Source organism: Pelodiscus sinensis, chromosome 4 (genome assembly GCF_049634645.1).
Source record: "Pelodiscus sinensis isolate JC-2024 chromosome 4, ASM4963464v1, whole genome shotgun sequence".
Taxonomy (NCBI): Eukaryota; Metazoa; Chordata; order Testudines; family Trionychidae; genus Pelodiscus; species Pelodiscus sinensis.
Genome location: NC_134714.1, coordinates 62,451,844 through 62,468,372, shown reverse-complemented (window position 1 = coordinate 62,468,372; position 16,529 = coordinate 62,451,844). Strand labels below are relative to the sequence as shown.

At 48.3% G+C, this 16,529-nt stretch overlaps 1 protein-coding gene across 1 annotated transcript in view; it reads left to right on the top strand.

Annotated features, from left to right (window-relative positions):
- Positions 1–10,016: 10,016 nt before the first annotated feature.
- The window catches only part of PLCB2 (phospholipase C beta 2), a 78,525-nt gene continuing 72,012 nt past the window's right edge, over positions 10,017–16,529 (top strand). The window contains exons 1-2 of the mRNA XM_006128653.4: positions 10,017–10,427; positions 14,978–15,055. Of these exons, the coding sequence (XP_006128715.2) occupies positions 10,344–10,427; positions 14,978–15,055 (162 nt within the window). The 5' untranslated portion in view covers positions 10,017–10,343. The remainder of the gene's footprint in view (positions 10,428–14,977; positions 15,056–16,529) is intronic.

The window sequence follows — 16,529 nt, the reverse complement described above, 5'->3', positions numbered from 1 at the left end:
GTGCTCAGCCTCCGCGCCTGCACCAACAGGGAAACGCTGTCCCCTCCCCCCCGGAGGCCACGCTGAACAGGGGCGGGGCGGGGCGGAGCTAGATAGCCGAGTGACGGCCAAGAACGCCAGCACGCTGCCAGAAGGGGAAGAGCCCCGGGCGGCATCTGGCGCGGCGGGCCAGTTTAAAAAGGCTCGCCTCCAGCGAGGAAGGGGGCAGCCTCCTTGCAGAGAGGGAGGAGCGCCTCCGGCCACAGGACGGACCCTGAGCGGCACCGAGGCCGGAAGTTGGCCCGGCCTTGGCCCAGGGATTCCCGGGACAGCCACTGCAGCTGGCGGTTGACCAGTCCCGGCTCTGACGGAGACTAGACCCCACTCCGCTGGCCCTGGAAGGAACGGCCCAGCTGGGAGCAGACCCGGCGGAGGGAGCGGACCCCCGAGGTATCGCCAGAACGACCCCGGATCCGAGCATCTGAACCAGGGTAGGTCTCGGAGACTGAGACAACGACCTGAAGGGACCCGGGAAGGGAGGAAGGAGCCTGGGGCGGGGCCCTTTTGGGGGCCATGGGTAGATGGGTTACGGCCAGAGTAACCCCCTGTCTACCGCGCTGGGGCATGAGCAATCCCCAACGCTTAGGGCCCTGGGCTGGGACCAGGAGAGAGGGCGGGACCGGGTCCCCCTCCCTCACCCCGAGGAGCTTTCAATCCTGGGCAGCACCGGCTGAGGCGCGCAATAGAGCCAGGTCACCCTCAAACCAAAGGGGATTGGACTGTGGGCTTAGGCCCCACCCCGCAAGGACAGGGGACAGCTGCAGGGTTCGCTGACTCCTCCTCCCCTCCATGGAGGGAGTGATTGCATCCACTTGTCCGGGCTTACACTCAGGGTCCCAAGGCGGAATACGGGCAGAGAGAGGGTGAAGGGGTTCGCCGAGCCCCCCTCTCGCGCTGGGAGGGGCTGATCGCACCCCGAACCTCTCACAATCTGCAAAATTAACTCTTAATATGTATTAAAAGCCCTCCTCTGCAATGATGCCTATAAACCAGGGCTGAACAATGATTTTTTATTTGGGGGGCAGTACCACTCCAAGTATATGGTAAGTGATCAAGGGTTGCACTTTTCCATGTGAATGGAGGAGGTGCAGAGTCTGGGATGGAGGTGGGGTGCAGAAGGGAGCTTTGGGTAAGGGACTGGAGTGCACAACAGGCTATGGTATCTGAGAGGAAGTTTGGGTGAAGGAGAGGGTTGTGACCTGAGGTTCCTGCTGGCCAGATCTGGAGGCTTGGTGGGTGGGATCCAGTCCGCGGACCATATTTTGCTTGGCCCTGCTATAAACACAGTTGACAAAAACCTGTTTCTGTGCTGAGATGACTGTCAGTCCTGCTGATTAGTAGTGTTTCCTTGTGTGCCATCTGTCTGCAGTCATCTGTTGTCTCTTGTCTTGTGCTTAGACTGTAAGGTCCTTGTGCCAGAGACTGTCTTTTAGTTCTGTGTTTGAGCGATTCCTAGCTCAATGGGTCCTGAACCATGACTAGGGCTCCTAGGTGCTATAGTAATACAATAGTAATAATAAGAGCCAGGTCTGGGATCTTTTTGTGTATCTTTGGTAAACCTGGTGATTTGTGAATCAGCTGTGCTTCCGCGCTTTCTTCACCTGGCTTTTGTTGTGTAAAGAGCACAATGCACCATGCCTGGTACAGCATAGAGCTTTCTTGAGCCCTCATGACCAACTATCCAGGCACATGTAATGACAATTAGCTTGGCCAGAAACACAGGGGACTGAACCAGAGACCTCCAGAGCTAAATGCTAATGTCAAGTCTTTACAGTTTTTACTGAAAAGCCATGCTCTCAAGCAGAGTAATCAAAGACCCACATCTTCTGTGGATCATGCATAGCTGGAGATACGTAACACATGCTCACAGGTTACATCTACAGATCAGTAGCCTCCCTTTATAGTGGAGATGAGGAACTGTGTATTTGACTGTTTGGCTTTTGTGCATTTTTGTATGGCACTGTTTTCATTAAGTGGGTTACAGGATCCATTGAGCTCAGAAAGAGATTACAAAGGAAGAATGAGGGGTAAGCATGCAGCTTTTGTTAAAAATGAATTAATCACTCCAGTTTGATGCTAATTATAAAGGCAATGTATGTCATTTCATAGTAAACCCACTAGAGGTCAATATTTCATATCACAAAACATAATTATGAAGGGACAATTCCATTAATGATTTGTTATTGACTTCAGTGCAGTCTTGCCTCCTTTCACCAGGGTGGAATTTGGTTCTATATTGCCACATAACCTCCTGGAGCACAGAAGCTGTTCCACCAGTAGTTTAATTGAGAGGATAGCTTGAAACCATTGCCTTCATACCCGACCATACAAAGTCTCTGCAGGCTGAGTATTTCACTTTATGTATTAAAATTTGTATGCCTGGCAAAGCAGAGGTTGATCATCAGGACAGGCATGAAAATATGGTCACTGACTGGGAACGTTTTAGAATCATGGGCTCTTACAAGTGAGGGACAGAGTGAAGATAAGGACCCCGACATAGAGAAGCAAAATGCATGGGGATTTGGAATCATATGGGTAAGGGATGGTGACATGCAGGGAGAGGGATCTTGCAATAAAATGATGTGGACATAGAACACTGTAAACTTGTTCATGGCACACTTGATGGATTCAGATATTCTGTGTTTCAGTCCTTTAAAAATATCTAGCCCCACCAAGCTTCACAACAAAGCAGCCATTCCACCGAGATGAGGCAGGAAAAGGGAAACATGCCCAGAAATCCTCTAGGAGCAGAAGGGGGTTGTGTTCCATAAAGAAGAATTCGCAAGGGTGAAACCCACCATGAGCAGAGTTCCAGAGAGCTCCAGTGGAGCAGACATGCTGCATAGGGTCACTCTGGCACACTGCAGGGAGTCAAGGAATTTCAGGATGTGCGCGCTTCAGCAAAAAACAAAACAAAATAAAACTAAAGAAACCAACAAAAAATCCCCCAATCCTCACCCTGAACTTTCCTCAAACTCAAAACAAACCCTGCATGCAGCTAGAATAATGTCCATTTCCCTTTCTTTCTCTTGGTTGTCATTTTTCTCAGCCTCTGCACTTCCTTCTGTTACGACAGGGAAATGACAAAGCATCTTGTGAGAGCCTGTTCCTGTATAACCGGTGGATGAGCGGTTTGGAATGGCTGAGAAATGAACACATGGGTGTACTAGGGAAAGATACCCATTTCTCTGTGAGCATCTATTGTGTCCCTCCTACCCCAAGGCATGTGAGCAGCCCAGTGTCAATATTATTCTAAATCTCCTCGTTTACTCCAGGCATTCATGCCGAGGTTTCCCTCCTGACTCTGCTCCAACTCCTGCTTCTAGTTCTGTCTTGTCTACTGCTCCATTCCTTCCATCTGTGAACTCACTCTTCCTCTGGAGTTTTATGTTCTTTTGTTTCCCTGTGCTTTTTTTTTCTCAGGCCAGGCCTATGCTCACATTTAGATTGACATAGCTACATTGCTCAGCAGTGTGAAAAGTTAAACACCCCTGAATGATGCATATGTGCTGGTATAACTCCTGGGCTACATCTACACTGGTATGATTTTGCGCAAATACTTTTAACGCAAGAGTTTTTGCATTAAAGTATTTGCACAAGAGAACATCTACACTGGCATGTGCCTTTGCGCAAGAGATGTGCTTTTGCGCAAAAGCATCCGTGCCAGTGTAGATGCTCTCTTGCGCAAGAAAGCTCCAATGGCCATTTTAGCCATCGGGCTTTCTTGCGCAAGAAATTCATGTTGCCTGTCTACACTGGTCTCTTGCGCAAAAACAGTTGCGCAAGAGGGCTTATCCCTGAGCGGGAGCGTCAGAGTATTTGCACAAGAAGCACTTATTTTATACATTAGAACGTCAGTGTTCTTGCACAAGTACTTGAGGCCAGTGTAGACAGGCGGCAAGATTTTGTGCAAAAGCATTCGCTTTTGTGCAAAATCTTGCCAATGTAGACACAGCCCTGGTGTAGAAACAGTGTGCCAGTGGAAGCATTCATTCATCAACCCAATTACCTTTGCTCAGAGAGGTGGAGTGATGAAAGCAATGGGAAAACCCCTTCCATTGATGCAGTGTGTATCTATGCTAACATAAGAATGGCTGTACCGTGTCAGGCTTATGATCCATCTAGCCCAGTATCCTGTCTTCCAGCAGTGGCCAATGGCAGGTGCCCAGTGGGAATGAACAGAACCTCGGTTCCTGGAAAAATCATTGAAGGGATCCTTAAGGAATCTATTTTGAGGCACTTGGAAGAGAGGAAAGTGATCAGGAATAATCAGCATGGATTCACAAAGGGCAAGTCGTGCCTTACCAATCTGATTAGCTTCTATGATAAGGTAACTGGCTCTGTGGACATGGGAAAGTCAGTGGATGTGATATACCTTGACTTTAGCAAGGCTTTTGATACAGTCTCCCACAATATTCTTGCCAGCGAGTTAAGGGAATGTGGATTGGATAAATGTATGGTAAGATGGATAGAAAGATGGCTAGAAGGCTAAGCCCAGCGGGTAGTGATCAATGGCTTGATGTCAGGATGGCAGTCAGTTTCTAGCGGAGTGCCCTGAGGTTCGGTTCTAGGATCGATTTTGTTCAATATCTTTATTAATGACTTGGATGAGGGGATGGATTGCATCCTCAGCAAGTTTGCAGATGACACTAAGCTAGGGGGAGAGGTAGATACACTTGAGGGCAGAGATAGGGTCCAGAGTGACTTAGACAAATTGGAGGATTTGGCCACAAGAAATCTGATGAGGTTCAACAAGGACAAGCGCAGAGTCCTGCACTTGGGACGGAAGAATCCCAAGCATTGTTACAGGGTGGGGACCAACCAGCTAAGTAGTAGTTCTGCAGAAAAGGACCTGGGGGTTACAGTGGACGAGAAGCTGGATATGAGTCAAGAGTGTGCCCTTGTAGCCAAGAAGGCTAATGACACATTAGGTTGCATTAGGAGGAGCATTGCCAGCAGATCCAGAGATGTGATTATTCCCCTTTATTCGGCTCTGGTGAGGCCACATCTGGAGTACTGTATCCAGTTCTGGGCCCCCCACTACAAAAAGGATGTGGACACATTGGAGAGGGTTCAGCGGAGGGCAACCAAAATGATTAGGGGTCTAGAGCATATGACCGATGAGGAGAGGCTGAGGGAGTTGGGTCTGTTTAGTCTGCAGAAGCGAAGAGTAAGGGGGGATTTGATAGCAGCTTTCAACTTCCTGAAGGGAGGTTCCAAAGAGAATGGAGAAAAGCTGTTTTCAGCAGTGACAGATGGCAGAACAAGGAGCAATAGTCTCAAGTTGTGGTGGGAGAGGTCCAGGTTGGATATTAGGAAAAACTTTCACTAGGAGAGTGGTGAAGCACTGGAATGGGTTACCTAGGGAAGTAATGGAGTCTCTATCCCTAGAGGTGTTTAAGTCTCAGCTTGACAAAGCCCTGGCTGGGTTGATTTAGTTGGGATTGTCCTGCCTAGAGCAGGGGGCTGGACTTGATGACCTTCTGAGGTCATCGTATAGTTCTATGATAACAGCTCATCATCAAGTGATCCATTCTCTGTGGCCCAATGTCAGCTTCTGGCAAACAGAGGCTAGGGACACCATCCCTGCTCATCCTGGCTAATAGTCACGAAGGGACCTATCCTCCATGAATTTATCTAGTTCTTTTTTAATCCTGTCAAAATCTTGGCCTTCATAACATCCTCTGACAAAGAGTTTAATGGTTGACCGGGTGTAGTGTAAAGAAATATTTCCTTCGCTATGGGATTACTGTAGCCTCTGTAGTGTGGTCAAGCTCTTAGTCTGTTGTTCCTTATTTGAGCTAAGCTCTCTTCAAATTGGTGCTGCCCCAGACTAGAAAGATTTTTTTAAATGCTCCCTCCTTCTCTTTCACATTTCCTATAACATCTCTTTATCCTAGTTCTCTCCTCCCTTTCTCCATAGCTGGTTTCCAGTAACTGAGACACTGGGGCACCCTCTCAAAATCAGGACCTTCTACCTGCCTATTCAGACCTCCCACCACCAGCCTATTCAGATCTCTTCCCCAAGCATTTACCTGTACTGCCCCTTATCAGGAGTCTCCACAAAAGGAGACAAGACACAGTCTGATGGGAGCAGAATGTGTCATTCTACCAATGCATCTACACCCCAAGAGTTAGCCCAGAAAGTCAGAGATTGAGACTTGAACTAGAGTTCCTTCTTTAGCTTTTTATTTTGCAGCCACTGCAGGTGCACCTTACACAAACATGCTCTCTGAACCATAACAGAAGAAAAAAAGATAGGAATAAATTATGCTCGAGGAACTACTATTGAGCTGTTGAAACAGGCCTTTTGCTTTTGTTTGCTCCTGATCCATCAGCCATGTTTTCATGCAGAGGGAAGGAAACCTCCATGTACAACAGGGAGTGTGAAACTAAAGATAAGATTTGGGTTTTGCAAGAGGAAGTGAGACTAGAGTTTCTGGTCATCTTCACACATATGGGGATTTTAGCAGAAAGCAGGTTGAAGAGCTGAAACATACACATCCTCTTAGGATTGTTTCTAATACAGTCACGTTTGTATTCATCAAGGAAAACTGAAACACTATGGAAAAGCAAGCTAATCAATAGTAGGCATTATGTTGGGAACAGGCATAGCTCTGTGAAAGAGAGGAGATGCTCTGGGCAGGGTGTTTGGGGAGAATGGAGATAGCTGGCTGGCAACAGGATAGGGTGCTCTCACTAGACTCAGGGGAGAGTGGCACATTGACAGGACACAGGGAAAGCAGCCAAATCTTTAGGGCTAAGTGTGTGGGGGATGGAAATGTCTGTGGTGCCCTCACTTCACAGGACATAGGGTTGCTGGAACTATGAATAGAATGAAAAATTGGAGCTGGCCTTTAGTAAGGACGTTAAATTGTGTTTAATCAGCTAATCGAGTAGTTGCTGGAATTTCCATTGACTACTTGATTAGTTGATAAGAGGGGAAACTGCAGAGGTGCAATGGGGTTAGCTCCCGGCCCCAGGAACTAACCTCGCTATGGCTCTGCCTTTTAAATGTCATAAGAGTTGTTACTACATTTAAGAGGCAGAGTGCAGAACCCACTGTGGCTCTGCCTTTTAAATGTACTAAGAACCGCCCGACTCTTACTACATTTAAAAGGCAGAGGTGCCTCATCTGGGACCAAGTGCGAGCCAAGACAGCTGAGTCCTGGATTGTCCCTGGTCCTCTGCTGCGCCTCTGCCTCTCCTGCCCCCTCCCCACCTCATGGAGATGGTGCTGGGGGGAACAAGCTTTTAAGCTGGCTCCCCCTAGCACCGACTCGTGCTCCCCCTTTTGCTGCCTCTGATAGAGGCAGTGAGACGGGGGAAGAAGCGACTAGTCAAGTAGTGACTCAACCAGTCACTTACATCCCTAGCCTTTAGTATCCTCAAGGGCCCAAGCTGCAAACCTCCAGCTTTTCACTGCCTGTAGGTGGCAAAGCTAATCTCCGCTTTCCTTTTTTCAAAGGATCAGATAGTCAAAATTTATCCCTTTCCTCTAGCACTTTAACACTCCTACAGCACAAGGGGCAGGTGGCGGGGAGTGTCAGGGAATCCCACCTCTTATAGACCCTCCATCACAACACACTGTACTCCAGATGCTCTGATCAGGTAAAATGCCCCTTAGGAACTGCTCTGACTTATGCAGTTGATCAGGGGAAAGAAAAGTAGGAGGACTTGAAGCCATTATTGCATTCCTCTCACTCTTCCTGCTGAGCACAGTTGACCAGGACCTAAAGATCTGATCCTGTGTTAGCCTCTTGCAAAAATAGCTTTGAAAATGTAACCCAAGTCATTAGTCCTGAATATTTGTTACTGTGATTTGCTCTACAAGTCCCATGTTGTTAAGGATGTCCCTTGTATTCAACCCATTTTGGTCTTTGGGATCTGTGCAGACACTGGTGCCTTGATTTGAGAAAGGATGACACTATGCTGGGAAAGGAAGCACTGCCAAAACTGTCACCAGTGGGGCTAGGAACATCACAAGCTGCTTCCCATGTGGCTGCCTGAAGCTGAGCAGCTAGTGTGAGCCCTGAATACTTGGTCAGCTAGTGTGAGCCCTGAATTTGTGGGAGAAGCTTAGAAACATGCCGGACCGAGTGGGCTAGTTATTGGGCCAGAAGGGAGGGACTGCTGGGCTATAATCCCAGCTCTAACTGGGAGGATTTCTTATAGCTCTGGCAAGTCCCATCATTTCCCTGCCTTAGTTTCCTCAGCTGTATAATGGGGATGATATCAAGCCTCTTAGTTAGTTAATTAATCAAATTAATTAAAGCATTGTTTGAAAAGCAATATTTACAGCTAAAATGTAACTCATCTGCATATGGCTCCCATCCTTGCTTTTCATTGTAGCAGAAGCTCGAGTTAATGGCACCTAGCAGTTTGCAGAAAAAATGAATCAGCAAAGCGTGAGACTGACCCACACAAACATCTGGCTGGTCTCCCCCAGAGTCTTTGGCTGGCCATGCACATAGTGGCAGGATAAGCAGATTAGGTTTGGGAGGGTGGGGGCAAAAAATTTGTGACAGGCCCACTTCAAAATGCTCAGGCTGCCTCTATGACTAACAGGAGTGACCCCTTGGCATACTGCCCATTTTTGTAATTTATCCTTTTCAGAGAAATATTATTTCCTTTTATATTCTTCTCTCATGCCCTCCATGAACAATGGCTGTGCTGAGTGCAGATCACAACCACAATTGCTACAGCTTGATTTTCATAGAAGGGAACTGTTATGAAATCCCAGCTCACATATGGAAATTCTGTTAGATGGGGGTTGGGCTGCAGTAAACCTGCCATATATTTTATTCAAAAAAAGGCTAAATGCCTTCAGTCCCATCCATTTCAGTCTGTGCACCTGTCTTCTCAGCTGCCAGTGTTCCTGTACCGGGGAGATGCCCCTCCTTGCTTGAAATCCATACCCATAGAGTTCTAGCCTCTGTGCACACAGCTGTGTTAGGAGGTGTGGGGCTCCTTTGTACAACTGTGTCAATGTACTTGTGCTCTAGTCTGTTGAGAGCAGCTTCTGCAGTTAACAGAGAGCATGTCTTCCTTACCCTCTCTCCTATGTATCTCCCAGACCCAGTGCTCTCTCCTGGAGCCACAAGAAACTTGGTGGTTTTGCCTGTTAGGGGGTCTGGCAGATCTTTCCTTTGGTTTTAATCTATGATATTTGCATCTGTTCTATAAATCTTACTCTGTGCTTAAAATTCAAAAAACCCCTCGACACACAAAGCATAATTCCAGCACAGTTGCCTCGCTGAGCCCAGGTTTGCATCATACTCATGAAGTTCACATACTTTGGATTCAAATCTGGGGTCCCAATTGGCATGAAAAGTTAATAACTCTTCATGAATCTTTCACTTGAGCCGCCCCAAGATTTTATCTATGCTTGGGATTCCACCACTGGTGACCAGAAGCTAGAGCAACTGCAATGTTGCAGTTTCCTTAGTGCAGATATAGAAAGTTGGGATTTGCACCAGTGGCTCTTGAAAGTGAGGTAGGAAGCATGATCTAGATTCTAATTAATAAGGGTCTTCCTAAGGACTTGGATGATTTTAATTCCTGGATTAACCACAGCTTTCCTATATGACCTTGGACAAGTGATTAAATCTAATCTGTCTCAGATTCCTCTCTCTGTAAAATGGGGATAAGAGTTCTCTGCTTCACAGGGGGGATATTATGAGGATAATTCCATTAAAGATTTGAAGTGTTCATGACTCCAGAATGAGGGCCATATAGGCAGAATATGCACTGAGAGAGAAAAGCATTCCTTGACCCAGGTAAATGGTTCCATTGTGTGGAAGGGGCAAGATGATGTGTGGCTAGGCTCGCTGGTGTTCTTGTGCTGGTGTCTGTTGAAATTGATAAATGGCTGAGTGGTTCATTGGCAGAGGCTGCACTTGTTCTAAAGAAAAAAATTAAGGAAGTTCTGTCCGGAAGTGTCTGCTGAACGTACTTCAGTGCACAGTTCTAAGGAGTCGCTCTCTCCTAGAATGTCTGCGTGCGGGTGTCTCACTCAGTCCATCTCGGGATTTCCTCTTGTATAAGCTTCATCTTCTCCTCCTGTGCAGGGACCCACCTGCTTGTTTGGAGAGCTGCTGATTTACAATGCAGATGAGGAGCTCCTCGCGTGTCTGTGCCAGCTGTCCTTAAGTTTACCTGGGGTATAAGAGGTTGTTGGTGCCTGATGCCAAGGGCTGTGATGGCAGAGAACACCATGTGAGAGAAAGAGATCAAGGGGGGTGGGCAAGAAAGAGCGAAACCTTTGGCTGCTCTTTTGGCTGAGGTGCAGTCTGTGGGACAGAATGTCGATGCTCACACCCATCCTGATGCCCCCTGAGGTAAAGGAGTATCTATCCAAGGGCGAGCGCTTCATCAAATGGGATGATGTAAGTACCTGGGCTTTTACTGCATGTGCTGGGGGCATGGAGGAGGCTGAAGTCCTGCTGGAGGGCTGGGAGTGCTTGCCTGTGTGGGTGTGGGAGTGGGCATCCTGCCTGTGAGAAACTGGGAGGGGGCAATGGGTAAATGTATGTCTGTGGTACATGTGTGCACCTGATGCATGGAGACAGCTGGGTGGATGAGTGGGAGGAGGGGGATGCTGAGTGAGCATGTGTGTATGGACATGGGAGAGGTGATGTGGACCTGTGTGTGTGCGTGTGTGTGTGTGTGTTGATGGCAATGCACTCTGACTCCCACGGGCACAGGCAGTTGTGTTTCAGTTCCATGAAAGAGTTCCTGGCAGCATGGTCTGGGTCTGTTCCAGGGGTCAGCCTAGGGCAAGATGGAGAGTCAGTGCAGCACCCTCTCTTCTCCAAGCCAAAGGAAAGACATCTTCGGTGCTGTAGGAAGGGTTCTCCAGGTTTGCAGAGGGAGGGAAAACAATTAGATCAGTTCCCATGCTGGAGGGAGTAAGGAGGTGTGGCAGCAAGCTGTTTCCTTCTCCCTGAGCTCTCTCCACATAAATGGAAGACATAATTAATCTGTGAGCTACAGAACTTATATGGCGGGGTGATGAACATCAGGCCCCTGGATCTGGCCCCCGAGGGTCAGTCCCCCCCGCCAGCATTGAGGAGCCTGCGCTTCCCCACCTTGGACCTGGAACACAGAAGATCTATTAGGCTGGCCCCCGTTCCTAGGCTCTGGTGTGGGAGAAGAACATGGAAAGTGTCTTTCTGCTTCTCAGCTGGGGCCACATCAGTGAGGGTTTGTTTTTGGTTTTGTTTTTTGGCTTCTCACTTGTGAGTGGCCCCTGACTGATTTTTCTGTGGGTCAGCGGCTCCCAACCCAAAAAAGGTTCCCCACCCATTGTATGCAATACAGGCCCATGTGGCTGCTCATTCCAAGCTTTCACCAGTGTTAGGAAGGAGACTCATGCACAGCCTCATCTTCCCATCATTCTGGGCTGGGCTCAAGAACCTGCCATTTGGTTGGTTTTTAGCTGAGGACTGTGAAAAGCCGCTTGCTCATCCATCTTGTGTCTGCAGTGACTGGTTTGAGCTTTCCACTGAGTATTTGTCACAATCTGGGCCAGGGGTCTAGAACCAGGAGTGAAGGAGGAAATTAAGATGCTTAAATATTCCTCTAAGAATCCATGCTCACTGTCTCTCAGGAAGGTCTACTCCAGCATTTCCTCCAGACAGGGATATGGGGCAGCTGTCCATCTCCTTATAGTAGAGCCAGATCTCTGTGACTCTTAAGATGTACTCATCACTAGAGGTAAGAGTCAGTAGACCGGGGGGAAGACACATTTAAAAGGTCCATAAGTGACTACGTAGCGGGTGATGGTGAGCTACTCAAGTAGATTCAGAACTAGTTAGAAGATAAAGGGCCCTGCTTTGTAGCAGCAATACGGGATGCAGGAGGCAAGTGGGGGCATGTAGTGATCAATGATTTGCAAGGATAATCTAGCAGTGATCAAGTCAGTAGGTAATGTAGCATGCAGCTAGATAGCAGAAATGGTTTGTGCTAAGCAGTGTTCCCTCTAATTTTTTCCATCCATGGGTGAAATAAATTGTGCGGATGTGCACCACCAATAGACACACATGTTGCCCACTGTGAGCTGCTGTGGGCGATCTGCCAATCAGCTGGGCAGCATCTGAATCTCTTCTGGGCAGCTGCCCAAGTGCTCAGTTTACAGGAAACTGTCAAAGGGACAACAGTGGTAGCTCAGCAGCTTGGACAGTTGCTCAACCTGACTTGTATAATTTGCTGTAGAAAATAAGTGAAGCAGGCCAGAGCTGAGTGGAACACAGATATATCTATGTTTAATCATGATTGCTGCTAGCAGGGTTCTAATGTGGCTTCCTTGCTATTTTGTTTCTAAGAATATTGTTGGCCAAACACACATCGCCTAAAGCCAGCATTTTCAAAAGTGGCCACCGATTTTGTGTCCCTGTTTTTGGGTGCCCAATTTAAGATAACTTGAATTTGATTTTAAAGGCCGTTCCTTGGAAATACTGAGTGCTTAGCACCTCTAACATCCAAGGTGTTTCAAAGTGATCATCTAAGAATCCTTTGCAGCACCTCCTACCCTTCCCCCCACAAAACATGGGCCATTGCTGAAAATGCTGACCTTAGGTACAGGGCTGGAATAACTCTTCTGGAGGCCTGGGGTTATTAGATTTTGTAGAGGCTCCTAGGCTCCAGGGTGTGGCCAAAAATGAAAGGTTCAGAGTACAGGAGTTGTGGATTGAAGCAAGAGGTTTGGAGCACGGTTGGGATGAGGTCTCTGACTGAGAGTTCAGGCTCTGAGGTGGCGCTGGAGATGGGGCATTTGGGATCAGGAGGGAGCTCCAGGTGGGGCCAAGGAGTTTAGTGCGGGGGTTCAGGGCAGGAGGTTGGGGTGGGGTTGCGGGGTCAGGATAGGAATATGGGTGTGTGAGGGGGCTCAGGGCTGGGGTTGGATTGTAGGATGCTTACCTGGGGCAGTTTCCCTTTGGTAGCACAGACTACAGTACAGGGAAGGGAGGGAGCAGGTGACTCTGCACAACTGCCCTGCATTCACCTGCAAGCACCGACACCCCCCCTTCGCACGGAACTGGCCACAGTTCTCAGCCTACAGACAAGGGAAGTGATGGACAGAGCTTCCCGGTGCATGCAGCTCCAGCAGGAGTAGGGGGTGACTGTGACAGCAGTGCATTCCTCCTCCCCTGCCAGGACCTGCACAAGGATCTGCACTTTTGGTGGCCAGGAGATGTTTTTGTGGGACCCCCCCCTTAACCAAAGGCCCTGAGCTGCAACCCCTAAAACCACTTTCTTAATCTGGCCTTGCTTAGGTAGGGCTCCTCAGAAGAACAGATCCCTAATCAGGATTTGGTTATTCCATTCACCATCTTGTCATGCTTCCTATTCCACAGTTGTGTGTGGGGAAGGAGTCGGAGGGAAGGTGCTGCAAAGGGAATTGGCGAGGCACCTTGGACTGCATGTTGTCAGTGGGATGGCAAGACTCAGGTCTGCTTTTCCTTCTCATTGAACTGGATGATGGGATCCCTTTGTTTTCTCTGCATCTGACCAGATTAGGATCCAAGCTAGCTGCTTTATGTGGTATGCAGATTAGGTGCTGTTGGCGGGGGGAGGGAGGAGGGACATTTTGATGAAATGAAGGAGATTACATCTTCTTCTGCTGAAAAGGGGGGGTATTTGGAGTCATGCTGGAACCACATCTCTTCCAGGCTAACTTATTTTAATATCTTTTATTTAATTAGATTGGAACTTCTGTCAGGGAGGGATGGTCTTTACTCTGTGTAAGCACAGTGCCCACTTCAAAGGGGGTGTCCTGCAGAGCGGGGTGTCACAAGTGTTACTGCAATATGGAGGAGACCGATTCATTAGAGTCCCCTTGAAGACTATTCCAAAGCCCCATCTGCTGCAGAATGTGCTTGGCTATCTGTTAAGTGGGGCAAACAGATGTGATCACAAACCTTGTGTCATCTGGCTCCCAAGCCACCCCCAAATGCAAAGAAAGGGGGTTTGTTAATCTACAAAGCCCTGAGGGGCCTGGATTCCCACATCCATCTCGCCTGCCATGCCATATTGCAGCAGTTGTGTTCTACAAGACAACTCTTGTGTTCTGTCCCTGGGGTTGAACTCCAGAGCTTAGGCAGAAGTACATTCTGGTGGAAGACCCTCATGTCTGGAATTTACTCCCTCCTGCAGTCTGTTATACGCTAACTTTGATTTATGTGTTTTAAGATGTGTATGTTCCGTCTTTTTCTTCATGTGGGCCTATAGCCAATGGGGAGAAGCTTATCCTGTTAAGAAAAGGAGGAGATAGAGGCAGGGGTGACTATAGTTTGTACCAATTCTCAGCAAGAGTTCTTCATAACTAAACAAGAGTTCTTCACATCTAAGATCTCACAACGTTGGATGCACTAACATTGACCTAATAAACCCTATTTGATGCAGGTGTAGATAGCAGGGATCTGTTCCTCATGCGGGCAGAGGAGAATGAGGTCCCTTTGAACTTTGCCACACTGATGATCTTGCTTGGTTTTGTGGGACAGAATGAGAAATCTAGAAACCTGGCCAGTTGGATCCTCATTTGCAATGTCAACGTGCAGAATGCTCTCCCAGCAGTGAACTCAGGGAACAAACTGAGAACAATGGGAAGATGAGTAGATACATGTCTCTACATGAGCTTTCTGCCTGTTGAGGAACAGGACAGAGCATGGACCTGAAAGGAGGGAGGGGAATGAGAAGAGGGAGAGCATGACAGACAGATGGTCATTGCAGCATTTAGTGCTCATGGAAGGTGCTGACCCTGGGGAGATTAGCCTCTGTACCCCTTGGCTCTGGCTGCAGCTAACTCAACCAGCTAACAGCTTTACACAGACCACAGAATTGCCTGAAGCTGATTTGCCAAGCATGGGCTGTAGGCGGTCTTACATCTCCTTACAGATTTTCCAGAACATAACCCTTTTTCTCCTGGTTTTGCCAGGACACAACGAATGCTTCTCCTGTAATTCTCCGGGTGGAGCCAAAAGGCTTTTACTTATATTGGACATATCAGAATAAGGTAAGTGCTTAGCTTGTCTGCCCAGTCTTAGAACTGGAGTCTGTAAAAGTATCTAGAGCAAAGAGCCAGCGCCTCAGCCAGCAGCCAGACAGCTAACTACTGAACAACATATTCCTTCTTAAAAGAAAGCACCACACAAGAGCCTGGGGCTACGTCCTGCTCCTGCAGGAATTTCCTGGGGCATGCCAGGCATGAGCAGGGCATCAGAGAAACTAATCTACATGTGCAGATGGGGAATGAGCGAGTCCTTTGTTTGCACCTGTCTAGCTTGTTTGTTCCAGGCATCTCACAGCACCTTATGAAGGTGAGCAAGCATTAATATCTCCATTTACCAGATAGGCTAGTGAATTGTCCAGAATAAGTAAGGCTATGTTTACACTGCTACACTATTTTGTGATACCAGTGTATCCCAAAATAGCTAACCTGTGTCTTCACACAGCAAGCCCTTTATTTTAGGCTTGCTATTCCGACATCCCTGTAAACCTCATTCCATAAGGAGTAAGGGACGTTTCAGAATAGTGGGTTATTTTGAAACTTGGCGCTGTGTAGACAACACCAAATGACGAAATAAGCTATTCTGAAATGAGATTGAAATAAGATATGTAATTTGCGTAGCTCAAATTGTGTATCTTATTTTGAGGTACTGTGCAGTGTAGACACACCCTAAATGTCAGAGTGGGGCTACAACTCAGGACTCTAGAGTGAGAGCCCCACACACAACCTAGAAGATCACAGCTACAATTGTTACATACCTCAACCAGGTATGGACTGTGCTATGCTTGTCTCTCAGTTGTGTGCTGGTGGTTCCAAGCACTATGTATGGAATTTGTCCAGGCATGAGCTGAAAAAAGGGAGGAAGGATAAGGTGGAAGACAGCACGCCTCAGGTCCTGAGGGAGATACTGATTCCAGGCCTGTACACGGGAGGTGTGGGTATATGAAAGGTGTGAATGCACTCCTCCTACGGTCCTCGTGGTTTGCCATGGGGCCGATTCTGGCTGACCTAAGGAAAACAGGGAGGTGCATTGCCCCAGCCTCCCTCCTCCATGCTCTGGCCGGCCGGAGGAAAGCAGGGAGGCGCGCCGCCTCAGCCTGCCTCCCCTGTGCTCTGGCCAGCTGGGGAAGCTTGGGGCTGATTTCCCCCCTTCCTCGCCCAGGAACAAAGCTGAGGGGAGGGCAGGGCTGGGATCTGGGAGGTGGGCTGTGGGCGGGGGCAGTCACCAGCCCCTCCCATAGCTCACACCCCCCTACAGAAATTCCTGCCTGGATTCCTCCAATGCTAAGCTGGAAAACAATAGCTATATCTACATTTGAGCTGGATGACGTGATTCCCAGCTTGCACAGATGTACCCGCGCTAGCTTGCTAAAAACAGCAGTGTAGCCACTAGCCAGGGTAGCATGAGCAGTGGCTCATGCTAGTCGCCCAAGTACATAGCTGCCTGGATCCCCTAGGTATGCACTTAGGTGGCTGCTAG